Raw genomic sequence first — 18,640 nt, forward strand, 5'->3', positions numbered from 1 at the left:
CATGACAAGGGACAACATTAAGGTGAAGGTAATATTTGTTCATCTCTAAAAGGGTTCAGATGTTATTATGCTTCACTGCTGGGAAACAAGGAAACTACTAGCATTTCAATATCAAATGTTTTGTAATCACCCACAAATGTCAATATATGCAAATCACTGCAAAATGTAACATAACTGAGGTGGGAAGCTTGTGACATAAGAGGTGACTTTGCCTCAAGCCATGCCAATTTTAGTAGATGCTTTATTTCAGTTTTTAAAATTCTAATAATTTGTTTGACAGGGGAAGTAAATGACGCTGAAATCCAGATGAAAGACTTCCCAGTGGACATAGAAAACTAAATACTGTATGCTTATCTAATGAAACAGGAATATGTGAGCCTTCATAAATAATGGCACTCGTTTTTGAGTCTCTGAACTAGTCCAGGCGGTTGCATTCTGAATTCTATAGCCAAAAATTTATAAAAAATATTATATTTAATTGAAAACTCATTACCGTGATAAAACTGTCAAAAGATCGCTGTTCTTCAGACAATCATACAGAGTATCCACAGTGGCTTCTAATGTAAGAAGGGCTTCCATAACATAACCCTGCCAAAGATACAGAAATATGATCATTTCAGTATATTTATTTTACTTATTTACTTATTTTACTTATTTCTATGGTGATCCATTTTAAGCAACTCTGGGCAGCTCCAACAATAATATAATCATTCCATTACTACCAGTAATGTGAATCATAAATGTCTACTGCTTAATCTTAGTTTTCATTAAATAGTCAAATACACTCTAGTATGACTTTTGGAATTAATAGTGAAAGAGATACTGTTTATGATAAATGGTGCATACTCTTGATATTGCTAAGCTAAAGTTAAGAAAAAAAGTAGCAAAGAAATTGCTAGTCCTTGTGAAAAACACTGAGTTAGATTATCCAACAATGAAAGGAATTTTGGGGGGTTTCTACAAAGACAAGAGAGGATTGTATTTATACCTGAATTTCTTCTCCATGTTCTCCTATAACTTCCACTAATCTTGAAAGCAGATCAGACAATGCATGTGCTGAAAGTGGCTGTTTTAGAGCCCGAAATATCTGAAAAGAGCGGCCAGCATAATGTCTTGAGGAACTAGAAAGAGCTGTTTGCAATGCAATTTCACTAAGATGTTGCTCCAAATGAAAGCCTGATGAGAAAACAAAACCAAACCAGGATCAGTGTCATATTATCTCATAGATAATACATGAATTTGAAATATATATTGCAAATTTTCATTTTTGAGGCAACAAAAATATGAAGAAAGGTATTATCAGGAACTCTTAAATTTTTAATCATAGGGAGAAAGCAAAGGCAGGCTAATGTGAAAATGATTATCTGAAGCATTTATTTATTTATCTATCTATCAAATTTCTACATTAGCCATCTCATTTACGTGATTCTGAGCAATTTACCATAAAAACGTAAAAAGTGGCATAAAACCATAAATACAACAAAGTTAACAGACTTAAGGACAAAGTTGAAAGTAAGTTATTACATATTAAAAAAAAATGGAGGGAGCACTCTCACCTCACCAGTCACCCCTGAGGTCGATATCACTTGTCAACTTCCATGCCAATTGGCAGAGCCAGGTCTTAACATTCTTTTGCAAGGACAGAAGAATGGGGTCTCACCTCACCTCTGGGAGTAAGATGTTGCAAAGATGACCCACCAGTCAAAATTCTTTAACCAATGGGATCTGCAATGTACCCTCCGTGTCTGATCAGGTGGGATGGGACAATGTAATTGGGATGAGACAGTTCCTCTGGAAGGCTGATCCCAATGCCACAAAGGGCTTTAAAAATGATAACCTCAAATTGGACTCAGAAGCAAACTGGTACCCAATGCAGCTTGCATAGCAGAGGCGTTACATGTCTGAGGGTCTCTCAGAACTGTTCATGCCACTGCATTCTGCACCAGTTGCAACTTCTTCAAGAATAGTGCCATATAGAGTGCATATAGAAAATGATTAGGTCATGAGTGACTGAAAAAAAGGCTTCTTGATCCAGGAAAGGGCAAAACTGATATACAACATGAAGTTGAGCAAAGGCCCTCCTAGCCACAATTGCCACCTGCTTCTCAAGCAGAAGTTGTGAGTCCAGGAGGAACCTACAACTATAAAGCGCAGTGGTTCTCAACCTGTGGGTCGGGACCCCATTTGGGGTCGAACGACCATTTCACAGGGGTCACCAAACAACGCAGTCCACCATTTTTTCCCCCTTTTCCTTAGCTGTGCTACTCCCATTTTATTCTATTGGCTTTTGAAAGCCAATAGAATAGACTCTCTTGAATAGAGTCTAATTCTATTGGCTTTCAAAAGCCAATAGGAATTGTCCAGGCTGTCTCTGCCCTGCTGAGCCCACCAAAAGTCCCATTCTGCAAATGGTGCTGCACCAGTTGAGTAGTCCTCGACTTATGACCGGTTGAGTAGTCCTCGACTTACGACCGGTTGGGGGTCGCGGCATTAAAAAGGTTGAGAACCACTTATATAGCGGGTCCATCCGAGGCAATGCAACCCCATCCAGGATGAATGATGTAAACTCCCAGTTACAGAGAAACCTATGCATAGCACTCCATCTTATCAGGGTTCAGTTGCAGCCTGTTTGTACCCCATCCAGATCCCCACAGCCTCTAGGCACCATAAAAGACGGTTCATAGCATCCCTTAATTCACCCAGAAATGGAGATATACACTTGCAATCTACCCTCCTGTCTGATTAGGTGGGATGGGACCTCAGTATACTGGGTATCATCAGCTTACTGAATGTAGCTTCTCTTGTGGTGATGGATGATCTCACCCAGCAGTTTCTTGTAGATGTTAAAAAGGAAACAAGAGAGCAATGAACCCTGCAGTACTCCACAAATCAAGGACTGCAGCTGCACCTCTCTTTCCTGATCAACAGCAATTGGGACCAGTCCCATAGGAAAGAGGTAAACCACCATAAAACTGTGCCCTCCATCCCAATTCCTAAAGTCAATCAAAAGGATACCATGGTTGATGAACTTTATCAAGAAGTCAAGAAGAGCCAGGATGGATGTACTACTTCCATCCCGCTCCTGCCAGAGGTCATCCAAAAGTATGACCAATGCTGTTTCATCCCATATCCAGATCTGAAACATGAGTGGAAGGGCCCAGATAATCCTTTAGAGCTGCAGCACAACCACTACTTAACATCTTCCCTAAAAAGGAGAGATGGGAAACTGGATAAAAATTAATTAAGAATGATAAAGTCTAAGAATGAAAAGGGGATGTACAAACATCTCTTTAAATGGTGCCGAGAATATCATGTTCTATCAAGAATGAATAGTCTGTCTCTAGGACCCACCCACATGTCATCTCTGAGGTGCCTCAATCAACCAGAAGGGGCATGGATATGAATCACAGGTGGCCATGCTTATAGACCAAAGACTCTGTCCATTTCCTCAGGTCCAACAGAATCAATCTGATCCCAAATAAGACTGTTCCCCAGGCATCTCCAATGTACCATGCTTAATGAATTGAAGAAATACCTTTAAACTCTTTAGAGCTTCATGCACTCTTTAGAGAATAATTCAATGGACATTTATCAAGATATTAAATGGTATTTCAAATTTTGTCTTTGAATCATTAAGGAATGCTGGAAGAATCCCTCACCTGAATCCTGAGAAAAATCAGATTCCCTTCAATTTGGTCTGCCTCTGTTATAAACCATAGCCAAATGGGAGATCAATAAATCAATAAAAGTAAAATCAGTTTTTTATTCCCCTAATTTATGGCAATACTCAAATCATAAAAACAAATCTATATGCCATGATTTATTTTATTTTTACTAGTGATCACGAGCAACAATTATTCTGAAAACTAGGATTTTGTCCAGCAAAATAAAATTTGAAAAAGCTGCTTGTTAAGTAAAGATAAAATCAATTGGTTTAGTACCTGATTTAGAATCTTTAAAGACAGACACAACATGACGCAAGAAGTTGGTAAGCTGCTCTGCACTTTTTGTATTCTGGTTTTTGGGTGTGATATCTTCATGGCACCAGAGTGGACCAAATGCCCTTAAAAATCAGAAAATTTACATATTTTATTTTGAGATTAAAGTAAATTATTTTAAATAGCACAACACAATGGCACAGTTCACATACATCCTCCTTCAGATAAAGACTGTAGGCAAAGGGTTTACTTACAGTATAGACAAGCTGTAACATTGTATAAAGTAAGTCAACCCAGGAGTTGAGATTCCAATAGTTCTAGAAACACCATTTTGGGGGAAGGCTGAATTATTTGATACTGTTATTAAGAGCAAATGATCATATGAAAAGTTCTAAATTATGTTACCCATGGCTTTTTTTCTCATAGAACACCCAGAGTGGAGTTCCGGCACCTTTTTTGGATGGAACTTTGTAGGGTAGGCAAAGAGGGTTGTATGAAGTGTGTGAGTTCTGGTACCTTTTTTTTTTTATATATACAAAAAAAGCACTGATGTTACCCTCGTACTAAATAGATAATAAGGAAGAGCTTCACGGTCATTATATGGCCACTATAGAAAGCAGAAGAATGCCCTCTTAAGATGATGTTCTTTCATTGAACTGTGGCTCTTTCCTTGCTCATTCTCACTAATGCTTGTTGTATTGTCAGGACAGTTAGGTAAGCCTTGTAATTATTCTAAGAGACGGTTGATGTGCACAATGTATGAATATGTTTATCCCTTTTTAAAAAGTCTAAGAAAAGATGGAGAAGACAGTTTTAGTCTCTGATGCAGAAAATATTTCCCATTTCAGCTAACTATGAAAAATAAAAACAAAGATTAATTCAAGAGTCTGCTCTGAATTTCAATGGGGAATGAAGTATTGGAGTGACAGTGCAATCTTTATATCATAGAGTGATGCTATATTTTTAAGAAGCAATCTGCCAGCCAAAAAAGAATTATTGTATTATACTCTTCTCCCCACAACCTGAAATAAATTGCTCCAAGCAAGGCAAGTGCCTTTTTACATCTGTTTTCTACACCTGTTTTATACTAACATTCACTTCTGGCTAAGATTAGAAAGAGGGAATCTCAGTGGCATTTGCACAAACTGTCTCTTACTTGTAAAGCAGAAAATGAAGACATCACGCCCATGCTGTTATACCCAAGAAACCTATTAGTGAAGGGTACGTTTTTCAATGAATTATGAATTAACACAAATTCTTTTAAAAGCACACCATAATGCTTTTAAGAATTAAAATGGGATATATATTCTGCCTTAGTTACCTGGTAGTAAGAAACTCTATTAGTTTGTTTGCCTTTTCATTTGTCTCCAAAGTTGGGTCAATGTCTTCTATCTCCTGGGTGATTTGTGGGAGATTTCCACTGCTCCCTCCAAGGCTGATGCTGGAAGAGGTGGAACTAGAGCTGAGCCCAGAGTCTGGCACAGGGGAAGACTGATACTCCCGCAGAAAGTCAAAGCCACCTAGCAAAAATGTGGAAAAAAAATCTATATAAACATAGAGGTCATAATTTTGTTACATTACATTCACTGTGAGATAGATCACATACATACAAACATACTGTACATATTTTATTAAGAAACATAGGAAAATATGCCTTTGAAGAAAAATCTGTTACAGATAGATCCAATCAGAACATAGTACTAAAACAGAATTCTGTAGAAAAGAATCTTCGTTATATCTTTCATTCTTTTCTATGTTGAGCACCATAGAATTATGAAAGCGATGACAGCCAAGCTCAAACAAAATTGTAAATAAAGCCCAGGAACTGGTTTTTCATTACCTGTATAGAAGAATTCGGGCAAATGCGCAGGCTGGACTGTAAGTGTCTTGGTTTCATTCATCTCTCTAGTCTGAAGAAGCATTGAGGCTATGGCTTGAAAATTGCTATTACATGACAATACAATTAGCAGATGGAGTAACAGTTTCTTGCTATGCTCAAAGACTTCTGGACGATAATGATCAAGGCCTAAAGAAAACAATCAGGATGTCTGATTAATTAAGAAGCACAAAAAGCTCATATGCTAGAAAAAGTGAAAAGTATTTGAATAGCCTTTTATTTGGGAAAACCAAAAATATAATTTTATTCTTGTTTATAAGTTTGCATGATTTTTGTATGTTCTAAAAATAAAGCTGTAACATTTAATTGGATTAATCTATTGATTGATTGATGGATGGATGAATACATCATTGGGAAACCTGATTGGTTCAGTGTTTCTCAACCTTGACAATTTTAAGGCATGTGGACTTCAACTCCCAGAATTCCACAGCCAGCAATGCTGGCTGTGGAATTCTGGGAGTTGAAGTCCACATGCCTTAAAATTGTCAAGGTTGAGAAACACTGGGTTAAGTAGAAGACAAGTCACTCTGCAAGTTTTATTTGACTGATTGCTAAGAGCTGACATTAAATTGGCACATAATTAAAAAGTTAATTAGACTAGAGCTGCAATATTTAATTGTATTAATCAATTTTAATAATTGTTTGTAATAAAGTATTAACACAGCTGAATAAATCTTGACTCCTGTTGATATATGTACATGGACACAGTCATAACTAAATTATATAGTAGTAATTTGTCATGCATTCTTCTGGGATTTTTTAAGATCTAGTTTACAGCCCTGAAATTCCATGGACATCTCCCATTAAGATATTATAGCAGGCATTAGAGGAAATTCCATCTCTAATATTCATGTCTTTGAAGACAGTACTTCACATGACCCATCGTCCTAGCAACAACCAAAAATTTAACTAAAACAATAAATGTTTTACTATCTAAGATTACAATCTAAACATTAGAGAAAAAAAAAAATAACTGAATCCAGTGGCTGATAAACATAAAAAAATCTCATAGGACAATCAGTTAATCCAGAGGTTCTCAAACTGTGGATTACAACAACAACGGGGTTGTGAACAAATTTGAGGGGTTTACACTTTGTTCTGCCTGGATGTAGATGACCTTTGCTAAGCTGCTGGCATTAAGCCTGCTAAGTTTTCTTTAATAACCTTTGCACTTGGAGTAACAGTTCCTATTATATCCCCAACCTGTTCTGTGGGGTCATTCAAGGCCATGATTGTAGTGTTCTTGCCCAATCTCATTGTCCCTGTCTTCCAAGGTTGGCTGTTTGGGATTTCTTCCTGGAAGGCACGATGCTGAGTTTTGGTACTGAATGTAGATACATGCTCCAAGCAGCCCGAGTGCTTTGTCTTCTCTATTTTTTCAGAAGTATGAGGCCTCATGACAGGAAGTTTACAGCTCTGTCAAAATGTAGTCTGCCAATTTTATTCTCAGAGAAATGTTATTCAAATTCATGTATTATTTTAGTGATTCCTATCACTTTCAAAGTCTGAAAATCCCAAGAACCAGTTAACAGTCCTAATAGTATTTCAAGTTCTAAATGGTGACCATTTAATAACTTCCCACTGATAGTAAAATGTGACTGATGCTATTTTAGAATTAAAGTGTAAAGTAAAAGTACCATAATGAAAATTTAGAGAAACTAATACATTGTTTATTTTTTTCCATACAGAATGTATGGTTTCTGATTCTATAAGGACAATATTGTGGGAATTTCTGTCCATGATCATGTCATAATTTATTGCAATTTTTCATAGAATGTAATATTTTATTTGAGGGAAAAGATACTCTATTAGGTTATATGAGAGGATTGGTAGGAATAATACAAAGGAGTACAAAAAAAAATAGGCCAAGAATGAATGAAAATAATAATTGTTTAGTGAGGAGATGCATAGAAAAGTTTTGTTATGAATATGTGGTTCAAGTGTAAGTTGGTCTGTTTGTATACATGCATACATTCACAAATATGTACAAGAAAAAGAAATGAATAAAAATACTAACTAATTTGATTGGTTATAATGAAAGGACTGAGCTACAAATGGTGTAACTGGAGAAATATAAAAAAGATATGGATGTTGTCTGTGATTTGATGTTAACATGATGTTTTGAACTTTGTCTGCGGCCTAAAAATTCTTTGGTAGATGGCCAAATGAAAAAAATGAATGAACAAACAATAAATGAATGTGAAAAATATATCTGTTCCTGACAATTAGAGGAATATCTAATCAGCAAAGTAGCAAATGGCAATGCAGAAGTCATAGTGAATTAATTTGCTAAGTGTGCTTACAAAGGAGATAATCAGCAAAAAATGAGATTTGGAATATAGCTTTATACCAAGAATGAAGTATGTTGACCAAATTTTGACTCTACTAAATTTGCGTTTGATAATATAGTACAGAATCATATACTATCCTAAGATATAATAATGTTTGGTTCCAGTTTGTCATATTCTACAAACTCATATATTATGGTTTATTTATGTTTATATATTGCACAAAACATGGTTTATAGATTAAATTATGATTAAAAATTTAAATCTCATTGTGATATGTAAATAAATTCATAATGTAAAAGGGGGAAAAACGCAGGAATGGAGTGACAGAAGAGTAACATAAACAAACTCAATTTTCACTTAAATTTTTGTTTAATTATTATTTCTTACCTAAAAACAGAGCGTGCAACAGTAATGGTAGGTGAAGGGCCCAGTCTTCTCTTACACTGTGATCTACTACCATTTCAGTCATGAAGATAACAGCAATATTGCACCTAATAAGAAAAATAAAATCAGTCAGTTCAAACATTGCAATGAGAAATAAGAAAAAAGCAGAAAACATGAAGAGATTGATCACAAAATACCAAGAATAGCTCAGGTATGTGGCAATTTCTAAGCTATAGTAAAAGTAAAGGAAATAGAAGGGTGGTTAATATGAGGAAAGGCATTGATAATTATATATTCTGTATTAAAAGCATGTCAGTGATTCTGTCTGCAGTTTATTAATAATCTCTCCATATTTGGTCCCTCACAATTCTCCACATTTGAAAGGTTAGATAATTTCCTGGAATAAATTTTGTAGAAGTACAAGAGATTAAATGGGAAAAGGAGGAAGTCAAAATGCGATGGCAAAATAAAAGTACGCTTTTGCAGGATCTGATTCAAAATATTTTTTGGCATTTCAGGACTCATCATGGGAGAAAAATAGAGATGTGTATATATTGAAATTCCATACATCAATCACTAAAAATATAATTTACAATGTGATTGATTTGTCAAAACCTCACAAAGGTCTGTTTTAAGTACAATATCACAATAGGGTACCTAAACTTAATTAATTTAGATTATCCTATCTGATGCTAGTATTTCTTTATGTTCAGAATATAATTGATCAAACCATTTTCATGTGGCAAAATGGATTCATAATTGGAACAGATTCATGAAAATAATGTCTCATAAGCTGCAAAGTTTGTAGTCCTCAACTTGAAAAATAGGGAAAATAAAAAAGCCAACTCAAATAATGTTTTCATCTTTATCACAAATATAATTTGTAGAAAGAAGTAATAATCCTGCTATTGGAAGAGAAGAGCAAGAAGAAGTTGGGTACTTTACTATATATCTTCAATTGTTTTTAATCTATTGTCCAAGCCAGGTACCAATCTGGCCTGCTGGATGGTATTTGTAAAGGAATAAAGATATTTGTAAAGGAATTGAATACTGTGCTGAACTTGAAGGAATGAGTTTTGTTTTGCTCTAATGCTGGTTAAACAATTTTCAAACAAAAGGTAGATCAAAACAACACAAGAAACAATAATTAAAGTGGAAGAGATTTTAAATGATCATTCTCTTTATACTGAGAAGATACAATGGTTATAGGTGTTCTGTTTAAATTGTATGGGTAAATAACTGGAATACATAGCCTCTGCTCTATTCATATATTTTCTAGCATATTATAAAAAATATCCCAACATTTGCTGACATCCATTCTATGAATGCCATGAGGTCACCGACCATGGTTTTTATGGCTTCCAAGCAGAGGCCAAAATCATAGTGCAGCCCCCAGATTAAAAAAATATTGTCCAGACTATGTCAGACAAGTTTTAGAACTCTTAAGATAGAATGAACAATTAGAAGATGGACCAGTTGAAATATTTTAGGAAACTGGGGTTTCTTTATATTGTGCTTACCTATGGAGGGGTCCCCGTGGTGTAATCGTTTCTGGAAGGTAGTCAACAAGTGGTGCCCAGCACCCTCCATTATATGGCATTGGCAAAGGTTGTGGCTGTTTCATTTCCACAATATTCAGCAGCCAACTTGTATATGGAGAAATAGGATCATCTGTGCAGAAACATTTATTACATTTCTACATTGTCCAATAGCCAACCTTCTTGGAGCAGTGTTCAGGTAAATTAAGATCAGAGAAACAATGCAGTGCAAATATCAAATCTCAGTATCTTATATGACAGCTAAAGGACAAGAATATATGCCTTTGAATGGGTATTAATTAATTAATTAATTCAACTTATATGCTGCCCATTTTGCTTGGAGGTAACTATAAGTGGCTTACAATAACTAAAAACCAATACAGATATTAAAACAATATGCAATAAATAGCAATATTAAATTAGTTAAAATTAATAAAAATAGGGAGGGTGGAAGCAAGATGAATATGAGGGGGAGGTAGTCTGTTAACCACCTCCAGAATGATGTGTCCCCATTGGGGCTCTTTTCCTGGATCCTGCCAACTGGAATCTTTTGACTGATTGAGTCCGCAGCATATAGATAGTCCAAAATATAGATATTCCAATATTGGGGTGCTATCTTTAAAAAGGTCCTGTTTCCTGTAGACCCCTGGGGTCTCAGATGATGTCCAGAATAGGTGGTCAGCAAGCCATGTAGAGTTTTAAAGCAGCACTTTAAACTAAATCTAGATAAAGGCAGTGCAGATAGAAGGTATTGGCACAATGGGATCACTAATGCCATTAACAACATTGCCATTACTAGACTATTAGATTAAGCCAGGAGTTCCCAACCAGGGGTGCGAGACGATATTCCAGGGGCTACGAAAACTTGAGTTTTCAAAATTATAGTGTATATATATAATTTGTTGCCGTTATTAGGAACTTTTATAAGGAATGCAAGAATATATCAGAAGCGTTCTAGGGGTGCAGGGTATAGAAAAGGTTGGGAACCACTGGAATAAGCTAATATAAAATGTTCAAAACTATCAAGGTAATAGTGAGCGTGGACCAAGAAATTTTGGTTGAGCAGTGTCAGGACTAAAATATGTACTTTGTCCAGGCACAGCCCCCAAACACATGTAATTTGAAGCAGAGGCATTTTGAGGTAAGGAAAGACAGACAAAGGAAAGGCCATTGGCAACTGTACCTGGCAGCGGCTAGGGAGAGGTAGGGAAAGAAAGACACTCAAAAGTGAAGGCAGGCTACCCACTTTGACATGGTGTGCTTGAATTTAAGGTAAGAGGACACTAAGCTAGTGGAAGGTGGTATGGGGCTAGAGAGCAGAGAACTTTGTTTCTCTGATAGCTGAACTATCTGTTTGCTGTGGTATATGCTGCTGATTGCTTTCTGTTTGACAATTTAATAGATAGGGAGTCTGATATTGCTACCATTACAAACCAGTCAATGCACACTGTGAAAATCTGATGCATTTTTTTACATACAGGTATTTAAATAAGACAAAAGGACATGTACTGCTAATATATTTATGCTGATATTTTTGTTAATTTGCTACATTTTAAATATGAACATTCACATAAAATATATACATAAAACCTATATGGAAATATATAAATGACTATAACAAATGAATACTAATCAGAGACTAATATTAATGCATAACTAAAACTTTGAGTTAAAAAAACTTAAATTCAACTAACTGAAAGGTTTAAATGAGATCAAAGCAGATATTTAATATTTTCTATTGAAATGGATGGTTCAAATATGCTGTCCAAATCATGTCTGGCTAGTATTAGCGAATAACACCATTCACAAAAATTAATATTAATCAAATATCAAGACATACTTTTATCATCGTCATAAGATCCTCCAGAGCTATTGCTGTATCTTGATTCTAATCGATTATGTGCTCTGATCACATTACTAAACCTTGTAAATAGGAAAAAACACAAAAAAACCTATTTAAAATCTTAATACATACTCAATTCATAATAGTATTATATACATCCCAATGAATGGATAAAAATGCAAACATTCTTGTTTTAACTTTATTTCTCAATTTTTTTCACCTCTATCCATTAGGCCTGTGTTCATTATTAGTTTAGTTTTTTTCCAAATTTGATAGCACTTTTATCTAAAAGTTCTGCCTCCATATTCAGTCTAGAAAGTTCAATCATTTCCAATAGGATATAACTCCCCTGTGAAATTACTGAATTTCAAAAATGAAAAAAGCGTAGTTTATTAGCGGAAAGCAGAACTTCTAAAAATAGAGAATAGATATTAACAATATAAGCTTTACCCTTATTCAAAGCCTATCCACAGTTTTAAACATGAATCAAAAAACAGTTCCAAGCTGTAGATATATAAAAATCAACTTTATGTATATTCCATGGCAGGGGTCCCTAACTCCGGGTCCATGGACCAGTACCAGTCCGTGGGATGCCAGCGCAAAAAAGCAAAGCCCCATCCTTGGGATGCAGGCAGCACACAAAACCACGCACTCTCTGGTCCACGGAAAAACCGGTCCCTGGTGCCCAAAACGTTGGGGACCTCTGTTTCAAGGTCTAGTCTTTAATTGTTAATCCTAGAAACAAAACCACAGATCATAAGATTGTGATTAATGATGGTTACCAGTACTCAAACTGGACACCTGCTGTAGTTAGCATTTCTAATCCAGAAAGAGGGAGAAAAAGTCTGAGATGTTTACTACAAACCTCTCATCTGTCTCTTTTAAAATTCTATTGTCTTCAATGTCTGCAAAACTATCTTGGCCAGCTACAACAGTGTTACTGCTTGATGTAGTTCCTATACATGTAAAACCAAAAGTATTATTAAAAATAATCACTTTGAAACTACACAAATATACACACACATCCAATGCAATGCATAACTCAACAATCACCAAACTATATTTGTTGGTTTCTCTGAGTCATGCTATAAATTAATATCTATGTACAGTAAGTAAAAAAAACATTTATATTGCAGCTTATTTCTTTCCTTCTCTCTTATATATGCAACAATTTGCAAATTATGAGTTGTTGGAATAGAACAGCAGATCAGAGAAAGTTTCTTTTGAGCCCTATTCCTAAGTTACTTCCATATTTTGCCCTATCATAGGTTCCTATGTATGATGATGGTGGTGGTGATATGATGATTATATCATTTTTATGCATACAGCATATGGTTAAAACTTACGTATTTCAGAGTTCAACTCAGGCTGAACATACATGAATAGCCATGCATACTGTATATAATGTTATTATATTTGGTTATATTTGAACTACAACACTAATTTCACAATCCAGATCAAACATCTGTACTGCATAAACTTTCCAGAAACTTAGAACAGGATCTGAAGGGTTGGCATAATGGCAAAATGCAGTGTGAATAAACTTAGCTGAAAGCATTTGTCTATAGTTACAACAGATCTGGGACTAGCTCATGAATATAACTATCCTAAAAAACATATAGCAGGTTTTCAGTCGGTAAAAACATGCCTTTTATTCTTAGAAACACCTAATCCTACAGCAAATATAAATCAATCTACAGATATATTCTTTGTTCTGCAGATATTAAAATGTTGGATTCAAACTTATTTAGAGTAGGCCCACTGTGAGCAAGAATATTTAACTAAATTGTGGTTGATTTCAAAGACTATACTTTAATCTGCTGTAACTGTGAGGACTATACCTATATATTTATGTCGATGAAATATTTCAGTCTGAAAAGCACCAAGGAAGATATAAGACAGAGGTTCAATATTAACACATGCAACTCTGTTCTGAAAAGTTGATAATTCCTTCAAATATAGTATCTCTAATAAAAGTAGAAAGCTTTAATTCTTACCAGAAGCAACAACTGAAGCTTTGTTGCTGGCAGTAAAACGATAAAATGGTGGATTGTCACAATGCTGAACTATGGGATTCACGGGATCTGTTTGCTGGAGCTCAAATAGAAGTTCTTCCATTGTTTGAATAGTATTGTTCCGACACATATAGATGGCAACTTTTTTGATCTGAAAAAAGTAGCATTTAACAACTTTTATCTACAAAAAAGTATGTAAGAATGTGCAGAGCAGACACATAGATGACATGTTTAAAGGTATAATATTATAAAATAACCTTCTTCATATTACTGGCTGCAAGATGGCAGAATTATCTGGGAATTATAGACATAACACATCTGGACAGTACCTGGATAGGGATATATCATTATGCCCAAAAACTAACGGGTCTAACAGCTATCAGGATTAGTCTCAAAACATGAAAGCATGCAGAAACTGCTTACAGGAAGGTTCTGTTATAGAGAAATAAAGAAATCACAATTACTTTCTAATATAATACATCATGCCACTGAACAGCTTCTCATTACATAAGGTAGAAATGAGCAATAAGTTTTGTGGTCTGCAAAGGGTTATAATTTTTTAAAGCTTATCTGCAAGGATTTCAGAGTACATATGGATTTTAATTAATAGGATAGAACTATATTTTAGGTTAATTTTGGAGTGGTCAGAGAATTCTCAAAAATGTTCATTACGGTTAAACAAAGGCATAGTTTCCTTCAATTTGACAGTGAGCATATAAATTTAATAAATAAGAAGATAAATAACATTTGAATTTAATTCTTGATGAGTTCATGAGCACATTCATATTGGCAATAAGATTCCATCCTACTTAGCTTGAGATCAGTCAAATTCAGCTAGATTCTATCCACAAATTCAGCACACTGAAATTTACCAGAGCTTTTAATCTGTTTTACAGCTTTCTTTGTTTAAACTATAGTATAATCAAAAAATAGTAAATTGTGATCAAATGTGGACAATTTAGTTTCTGGGGTGCTTGCTAAGCTTTGGGTTCCACATTTCATATGAAAATAAAGAGATAGCCTTTATAAAGTCTACTGAATATTTGGTATCTTTTCTCCTATGTAGGGTCAAATTTATTAACAACTTCAGTAGAATAAACTCATAAAATTATTCCTGATACATTATTTTGAATACATATTGTTTTGTTCTATAAGAATACAACTTTTTTTTTTTTAAAAAAAACAAACCTACTTACATAAGGTAAAAGAATTGTATCACTGCTAACCCCACATAAGCTTATCAGAAACTGCAGAGTTATTCTCAGATTGTTGCTCCATTTTTCATTATTAGCTAAAGCATTCCAGACATTCTCCATTTCTGGCCCAGGAACTTCATCTCCATACTAAATAGAAATATGAAAAATGAATGAGATCAGAATACAGAGAGTGATTGCTAAAGTAAGTGAAATATAAGACAAACTGAAAAGTAATCAATGAGTTAAAGAGACAAAGGAGAAAGATCTTTTTAGTGCACAAAATCCATTTGAATTATAAAGGTCAAGCTACATTAAGTCCTGGCTGGTATAAAATTGCAGAAAAGTACTGACAAATATGTACTGACTGATAATAATAATCAGACCTTTCCAATATATCATTATGTAACATTGTGCAGATAAAAAAGAGGGAGAATTATTTATGCAACTTTCAATCCTGGTCTAATATTATGGCACTACATTTCATATTTTATAGACCACTTAGAATTTTCTTGCTTACTTTGGCTGTCATATACATCAGATTATTAAGCACCAATGATGTGGCTTCTGGTGAGCCCCAGCCATTTCCTTTCAAGCCACATGAAACAGTTACTTCTCCATCTTTATCCTTTATTTCATCTTCAGGGGTGGTAGGACTTGAACCTGGGAGAAGAAGTCTGCTGTCTACTAGCTCAATGTTATGAAGCCATGGTAGCAAGTAGGTGAGCATGATCTGGCGCCCATTTGGATGAGTTGTTGGAAATCGTTGACTTACTTCTAAAATCAATTGGGAAAAAAAACACTCCTAGAATCTTAGCTTTAGGGGAAAGACAATAAAGCATTTAGTTCAACAATAAATTCTGTCAAATACATTTCTTCTGATAAAATGTCAAGAATGTGAGTTCAAAATTTTTTATTATAAAGACAGAAATATATTTCATTTCCAGCAACTGACAAAGAAGCAGAGTCGCTGTGGAACAGTGATTAGATGTTGGGCTAGGAGCAGGAAGATCCAGATTAGGAAGGAAGATGTTGGACTAGGAGTAGGAAGATCTATCTGCTCATTGGAAAGTTCACTGGGTGAGTTTGGGCCAGTCTCTCAACTGAATCAAGTTTACAGCTTATTTATTTTTCTTTATTCAGCCCATTATTAAACTTAGATTATATTCCAGGCACAACTTCCTTGTAGTTGGATAATAAGGAGCAATGTAACTGGATGTCATCAACATCCTGTTGTCCACCCATTTCAAGTTCATAAATGAACTCCCCCAGCAGTTTCATGTGGGAGCTGCACAGAGTATTGAACAAGATGAAGCACTGTAGGACAACCATAAAGCAAGATATCATCTGCATAGTTGTTAAAGAGCAATTTGTTTGAACATGGCTCAGTTGTAAGGACCAGAACACTGCAAAGGTATCTGAGGGATCTGCCTCTCCTTGATTAGTTAAATCCATCTCAACATTCCACAAGTCCCTCAAAGCCTGGCTATGTTATCAGATCTGGGAGTCCCAGAGAACTAGGGAGATTTTGCAATGGATCCCTTACTGTGCTTAGTAACATCCGCTCCTGTTTTGTATGTCATTGTTATAGAATTTGTAATTGTGATTTTTTAATATAGATTTATTGGTTTTTAATTTAGTGCTATACTCTGCCCAGAGTCACTGTCTTGTGAGATGAGCAGCTATACAAATATAATAAAATAAAATAAATAAATAACCCCAAGGCCCATTACACACTGTGCTTATTGATCTTATGACATCTGCCAATAGATCTAGGAGAACTGCACTCTCACATCCCATTGTTAATGATCAAAGCAATGTCAGTGTGTCCCAAATCTTAACAGAGCTGGATTCAGTACTAAATTGTGAACAACTTTTGTCACAAGCATGGAATTGCCATCAACCATTCTTATTGGAGAATTATTGATTAATAATCCAGTATAACCAGGGCACCAATCATTAGCCTTTTTAAATCCAAGATACTATCCAACAGACCAGAACAAAGCAACAACAAAAGGAAATGGCAATAACAAAGATGAAAAAAAAACTGGTTTTGCACCTTTGCTAATTTAATGAAATTCTGGCTAATTTGCCATAAGATATCCTTCAGAATCATGCAGAAGCTTTTTGGTCACTTGTAATATTTGTTACTTGACAAATATCTGACTCGAAGGGACCATAGTTTAAAGAAACAACGGATAACTCATGGGAAAATAAATAAATAAAGCATTCTAATTTAAAATACTACTCAGCTTTCAAAAAATATGTTGTCTTCACCATGGTAAGATGACATTAGCCCAAAATTTGCAAAAAGAAAGAATAGCATCTAAAGATAAATGCATTAAGTGGAAAACATGAGCTTTTAAATAGTAACTCAAAATGTCAAATATGTATTGTAAACACAATGAGATAAAATAAGGTAATAAAATGCTTTTTGTTATTCAAGTAGTATAAGAAAATTGGAATCATATCTTTAGATCAGGCATGTCCAACCTGCAGCCCATGGACTGCATATGGCCCTTGATTGCTAGTAATGCAGCTCCACAAGATCATAAACCTGTAACATTATGTGATTTATATACATTAACTATATTATAGATTTTATAGGCAGCCCAAGACAATTCCTCTCAATGAGGTCCAGGCAAGCCAAAAGGTTGGACACCCATGCTTTAGATCAGGGGTCTTGAAACATGGCCCTTCTATGACTTGTGGACTTCAACTCCCAGAATTCCTCAGCCAGCGTGCCTGGCTGAGGAATTCTGGGAGTTGACGTCCACAAGTCATAAAAAGGCCAAGTTTGAAGACTCCTGCTTTAGATGCTTATTTAGTTCTACAGTACTGTTTTATGCATATGTAAAGGAAAAAAACCCCAAAAGATGCAAAATCATGTCCTGTGGCTCTAAGAGTTACACATATGATATGTTCACAGATCCATAGGAGGATATATGAGATAATAGATCATCTTTCCGCTACTAAGGCTGAAGACATAAATAGAAATTTATACCTGAAAACAATGGAAGTGTCAGCTCAGGGTACATTCTTGCTAGTTCGTAGGACAGATGAGCTAATGAGACACTGTAAAGTGGTGGCAAAGGACCATGAGTCCCATAAAGAATGCTGCCAGGTCTTCGCTCAGCTATTTTCTTGGAATAAACAAAAAGCTTTGTTTCCAAAATCTGTTGGAAGATTAAAAAGAAACAGAAATGATATAGATGATAAATGAATGATGGAGTACTATTGAAAATAATTTTTAATGGATTACTCATGATTAGCAGTTTCTGCCTATGCTCTTGTATCTGCTGCAAGGGCTAAAAGTATTTGTACGTGGGTTACCATTGATTTTGTCCTCCTTCCCATCTCCTCCCATAAAGAAAATAAAAGAATAGTCAACTCAGTCACAATAAAGATATCAAAGTGAAAAAAAAGGAGAAAAATGGCGGGGGAAAAAATCCTTGCTCCCTCTGTTGTAATTTTATGTTTTTCTGAGAAATTGAAAAAGAAAATTTTTCCTTATCATTTTCTCTGTAAAAGATATATTATT

At 35.1% G+C, this 18,640-nt stretch overlaps 1 protein-coding gene across 15 annotated transcripts in view; it reads right to left on the reverse strand.

Annotated features, from left to right (window-relative positions):
* Positions 1 to 18,640, reverse strand: part of FRY (FRY microtubule binding protein) — a 195,884-nt gene that overhangs the window by 32,542 nt on the left and 144,702 nt on the right. For all 15 annotated transcript variants that reach the window (XM_039323584.1, XM_039323583.1, XM_039323576.1 and 12 more), the window contains 13 exons: positions 18,104 to 18,275; positions 15,620 to 15,876; positions 15,103 to 15,249; positions 13,889 to 14,057; positions 12,757 to 12,847; positions 11,889 to 11,971; positions 10,031 to 10,181; positions 8,514 to 8,617; positions 5,779 to 5,964; positions 5,260 to 5,458; positions 3,942 to 4,063; positions 989 to 1,176; positions 494 to 588 (listed from right to left, as the gene is read on the reverse strand). In XM_039323584.1, the coding sequence (XP_039179518.1) occupies positions 494 to 588; positions 989 to 1,176; positions 3,942 to 4,063; positions 5,260 to 5,458; positions 5,779 to 5,964; positions 8,514 to 8,617; positions 10,031 to 10,181; positions 11,889 to 11,971; positions 12,757 to 12,847; positions 13,889 to 14,057; positions 15,103 to 15,249; positions 15,620 to 15,876; positions 18,104 to 18,275 (1,964 nt within the window). The remainder of the gene's footprint in view (positions 1 to 493; positions 589 to 988; positions 1,177 to 3,941; positions 4,064 to 5,259; positions 5,459 to 5,778; positions 5,965 to 8,513; positions 8,618 to 10,030; positions 10,182 to 11,888; positions 11,972 to 12,756; positions 12,848 to 13,888; positions 14,058 to 15,102; positions 15,250 to 15,619; positions 15,877 to 18,103; positions 18,276 to 18,640) is intronic.

The sequence above is a fragment of the Crotalus tigris genome, unplaced genomic scaffold (genome assembly GCF_016545835.1).
Source record: "Crotalus tigris isolate CLP2741 ecotype Arizona unplaced genomic scaffold, ASM1654583v1 scf7180000024280.1573445, whole genome shotgun sequence".
Classification (NCBI taxonomy): domain Eukaryota; kingdom Metazoa; phylum Chordata; class Lepidosauria; order Squamata; family Viperidae; genus Crotalus; species Crotalus tigris.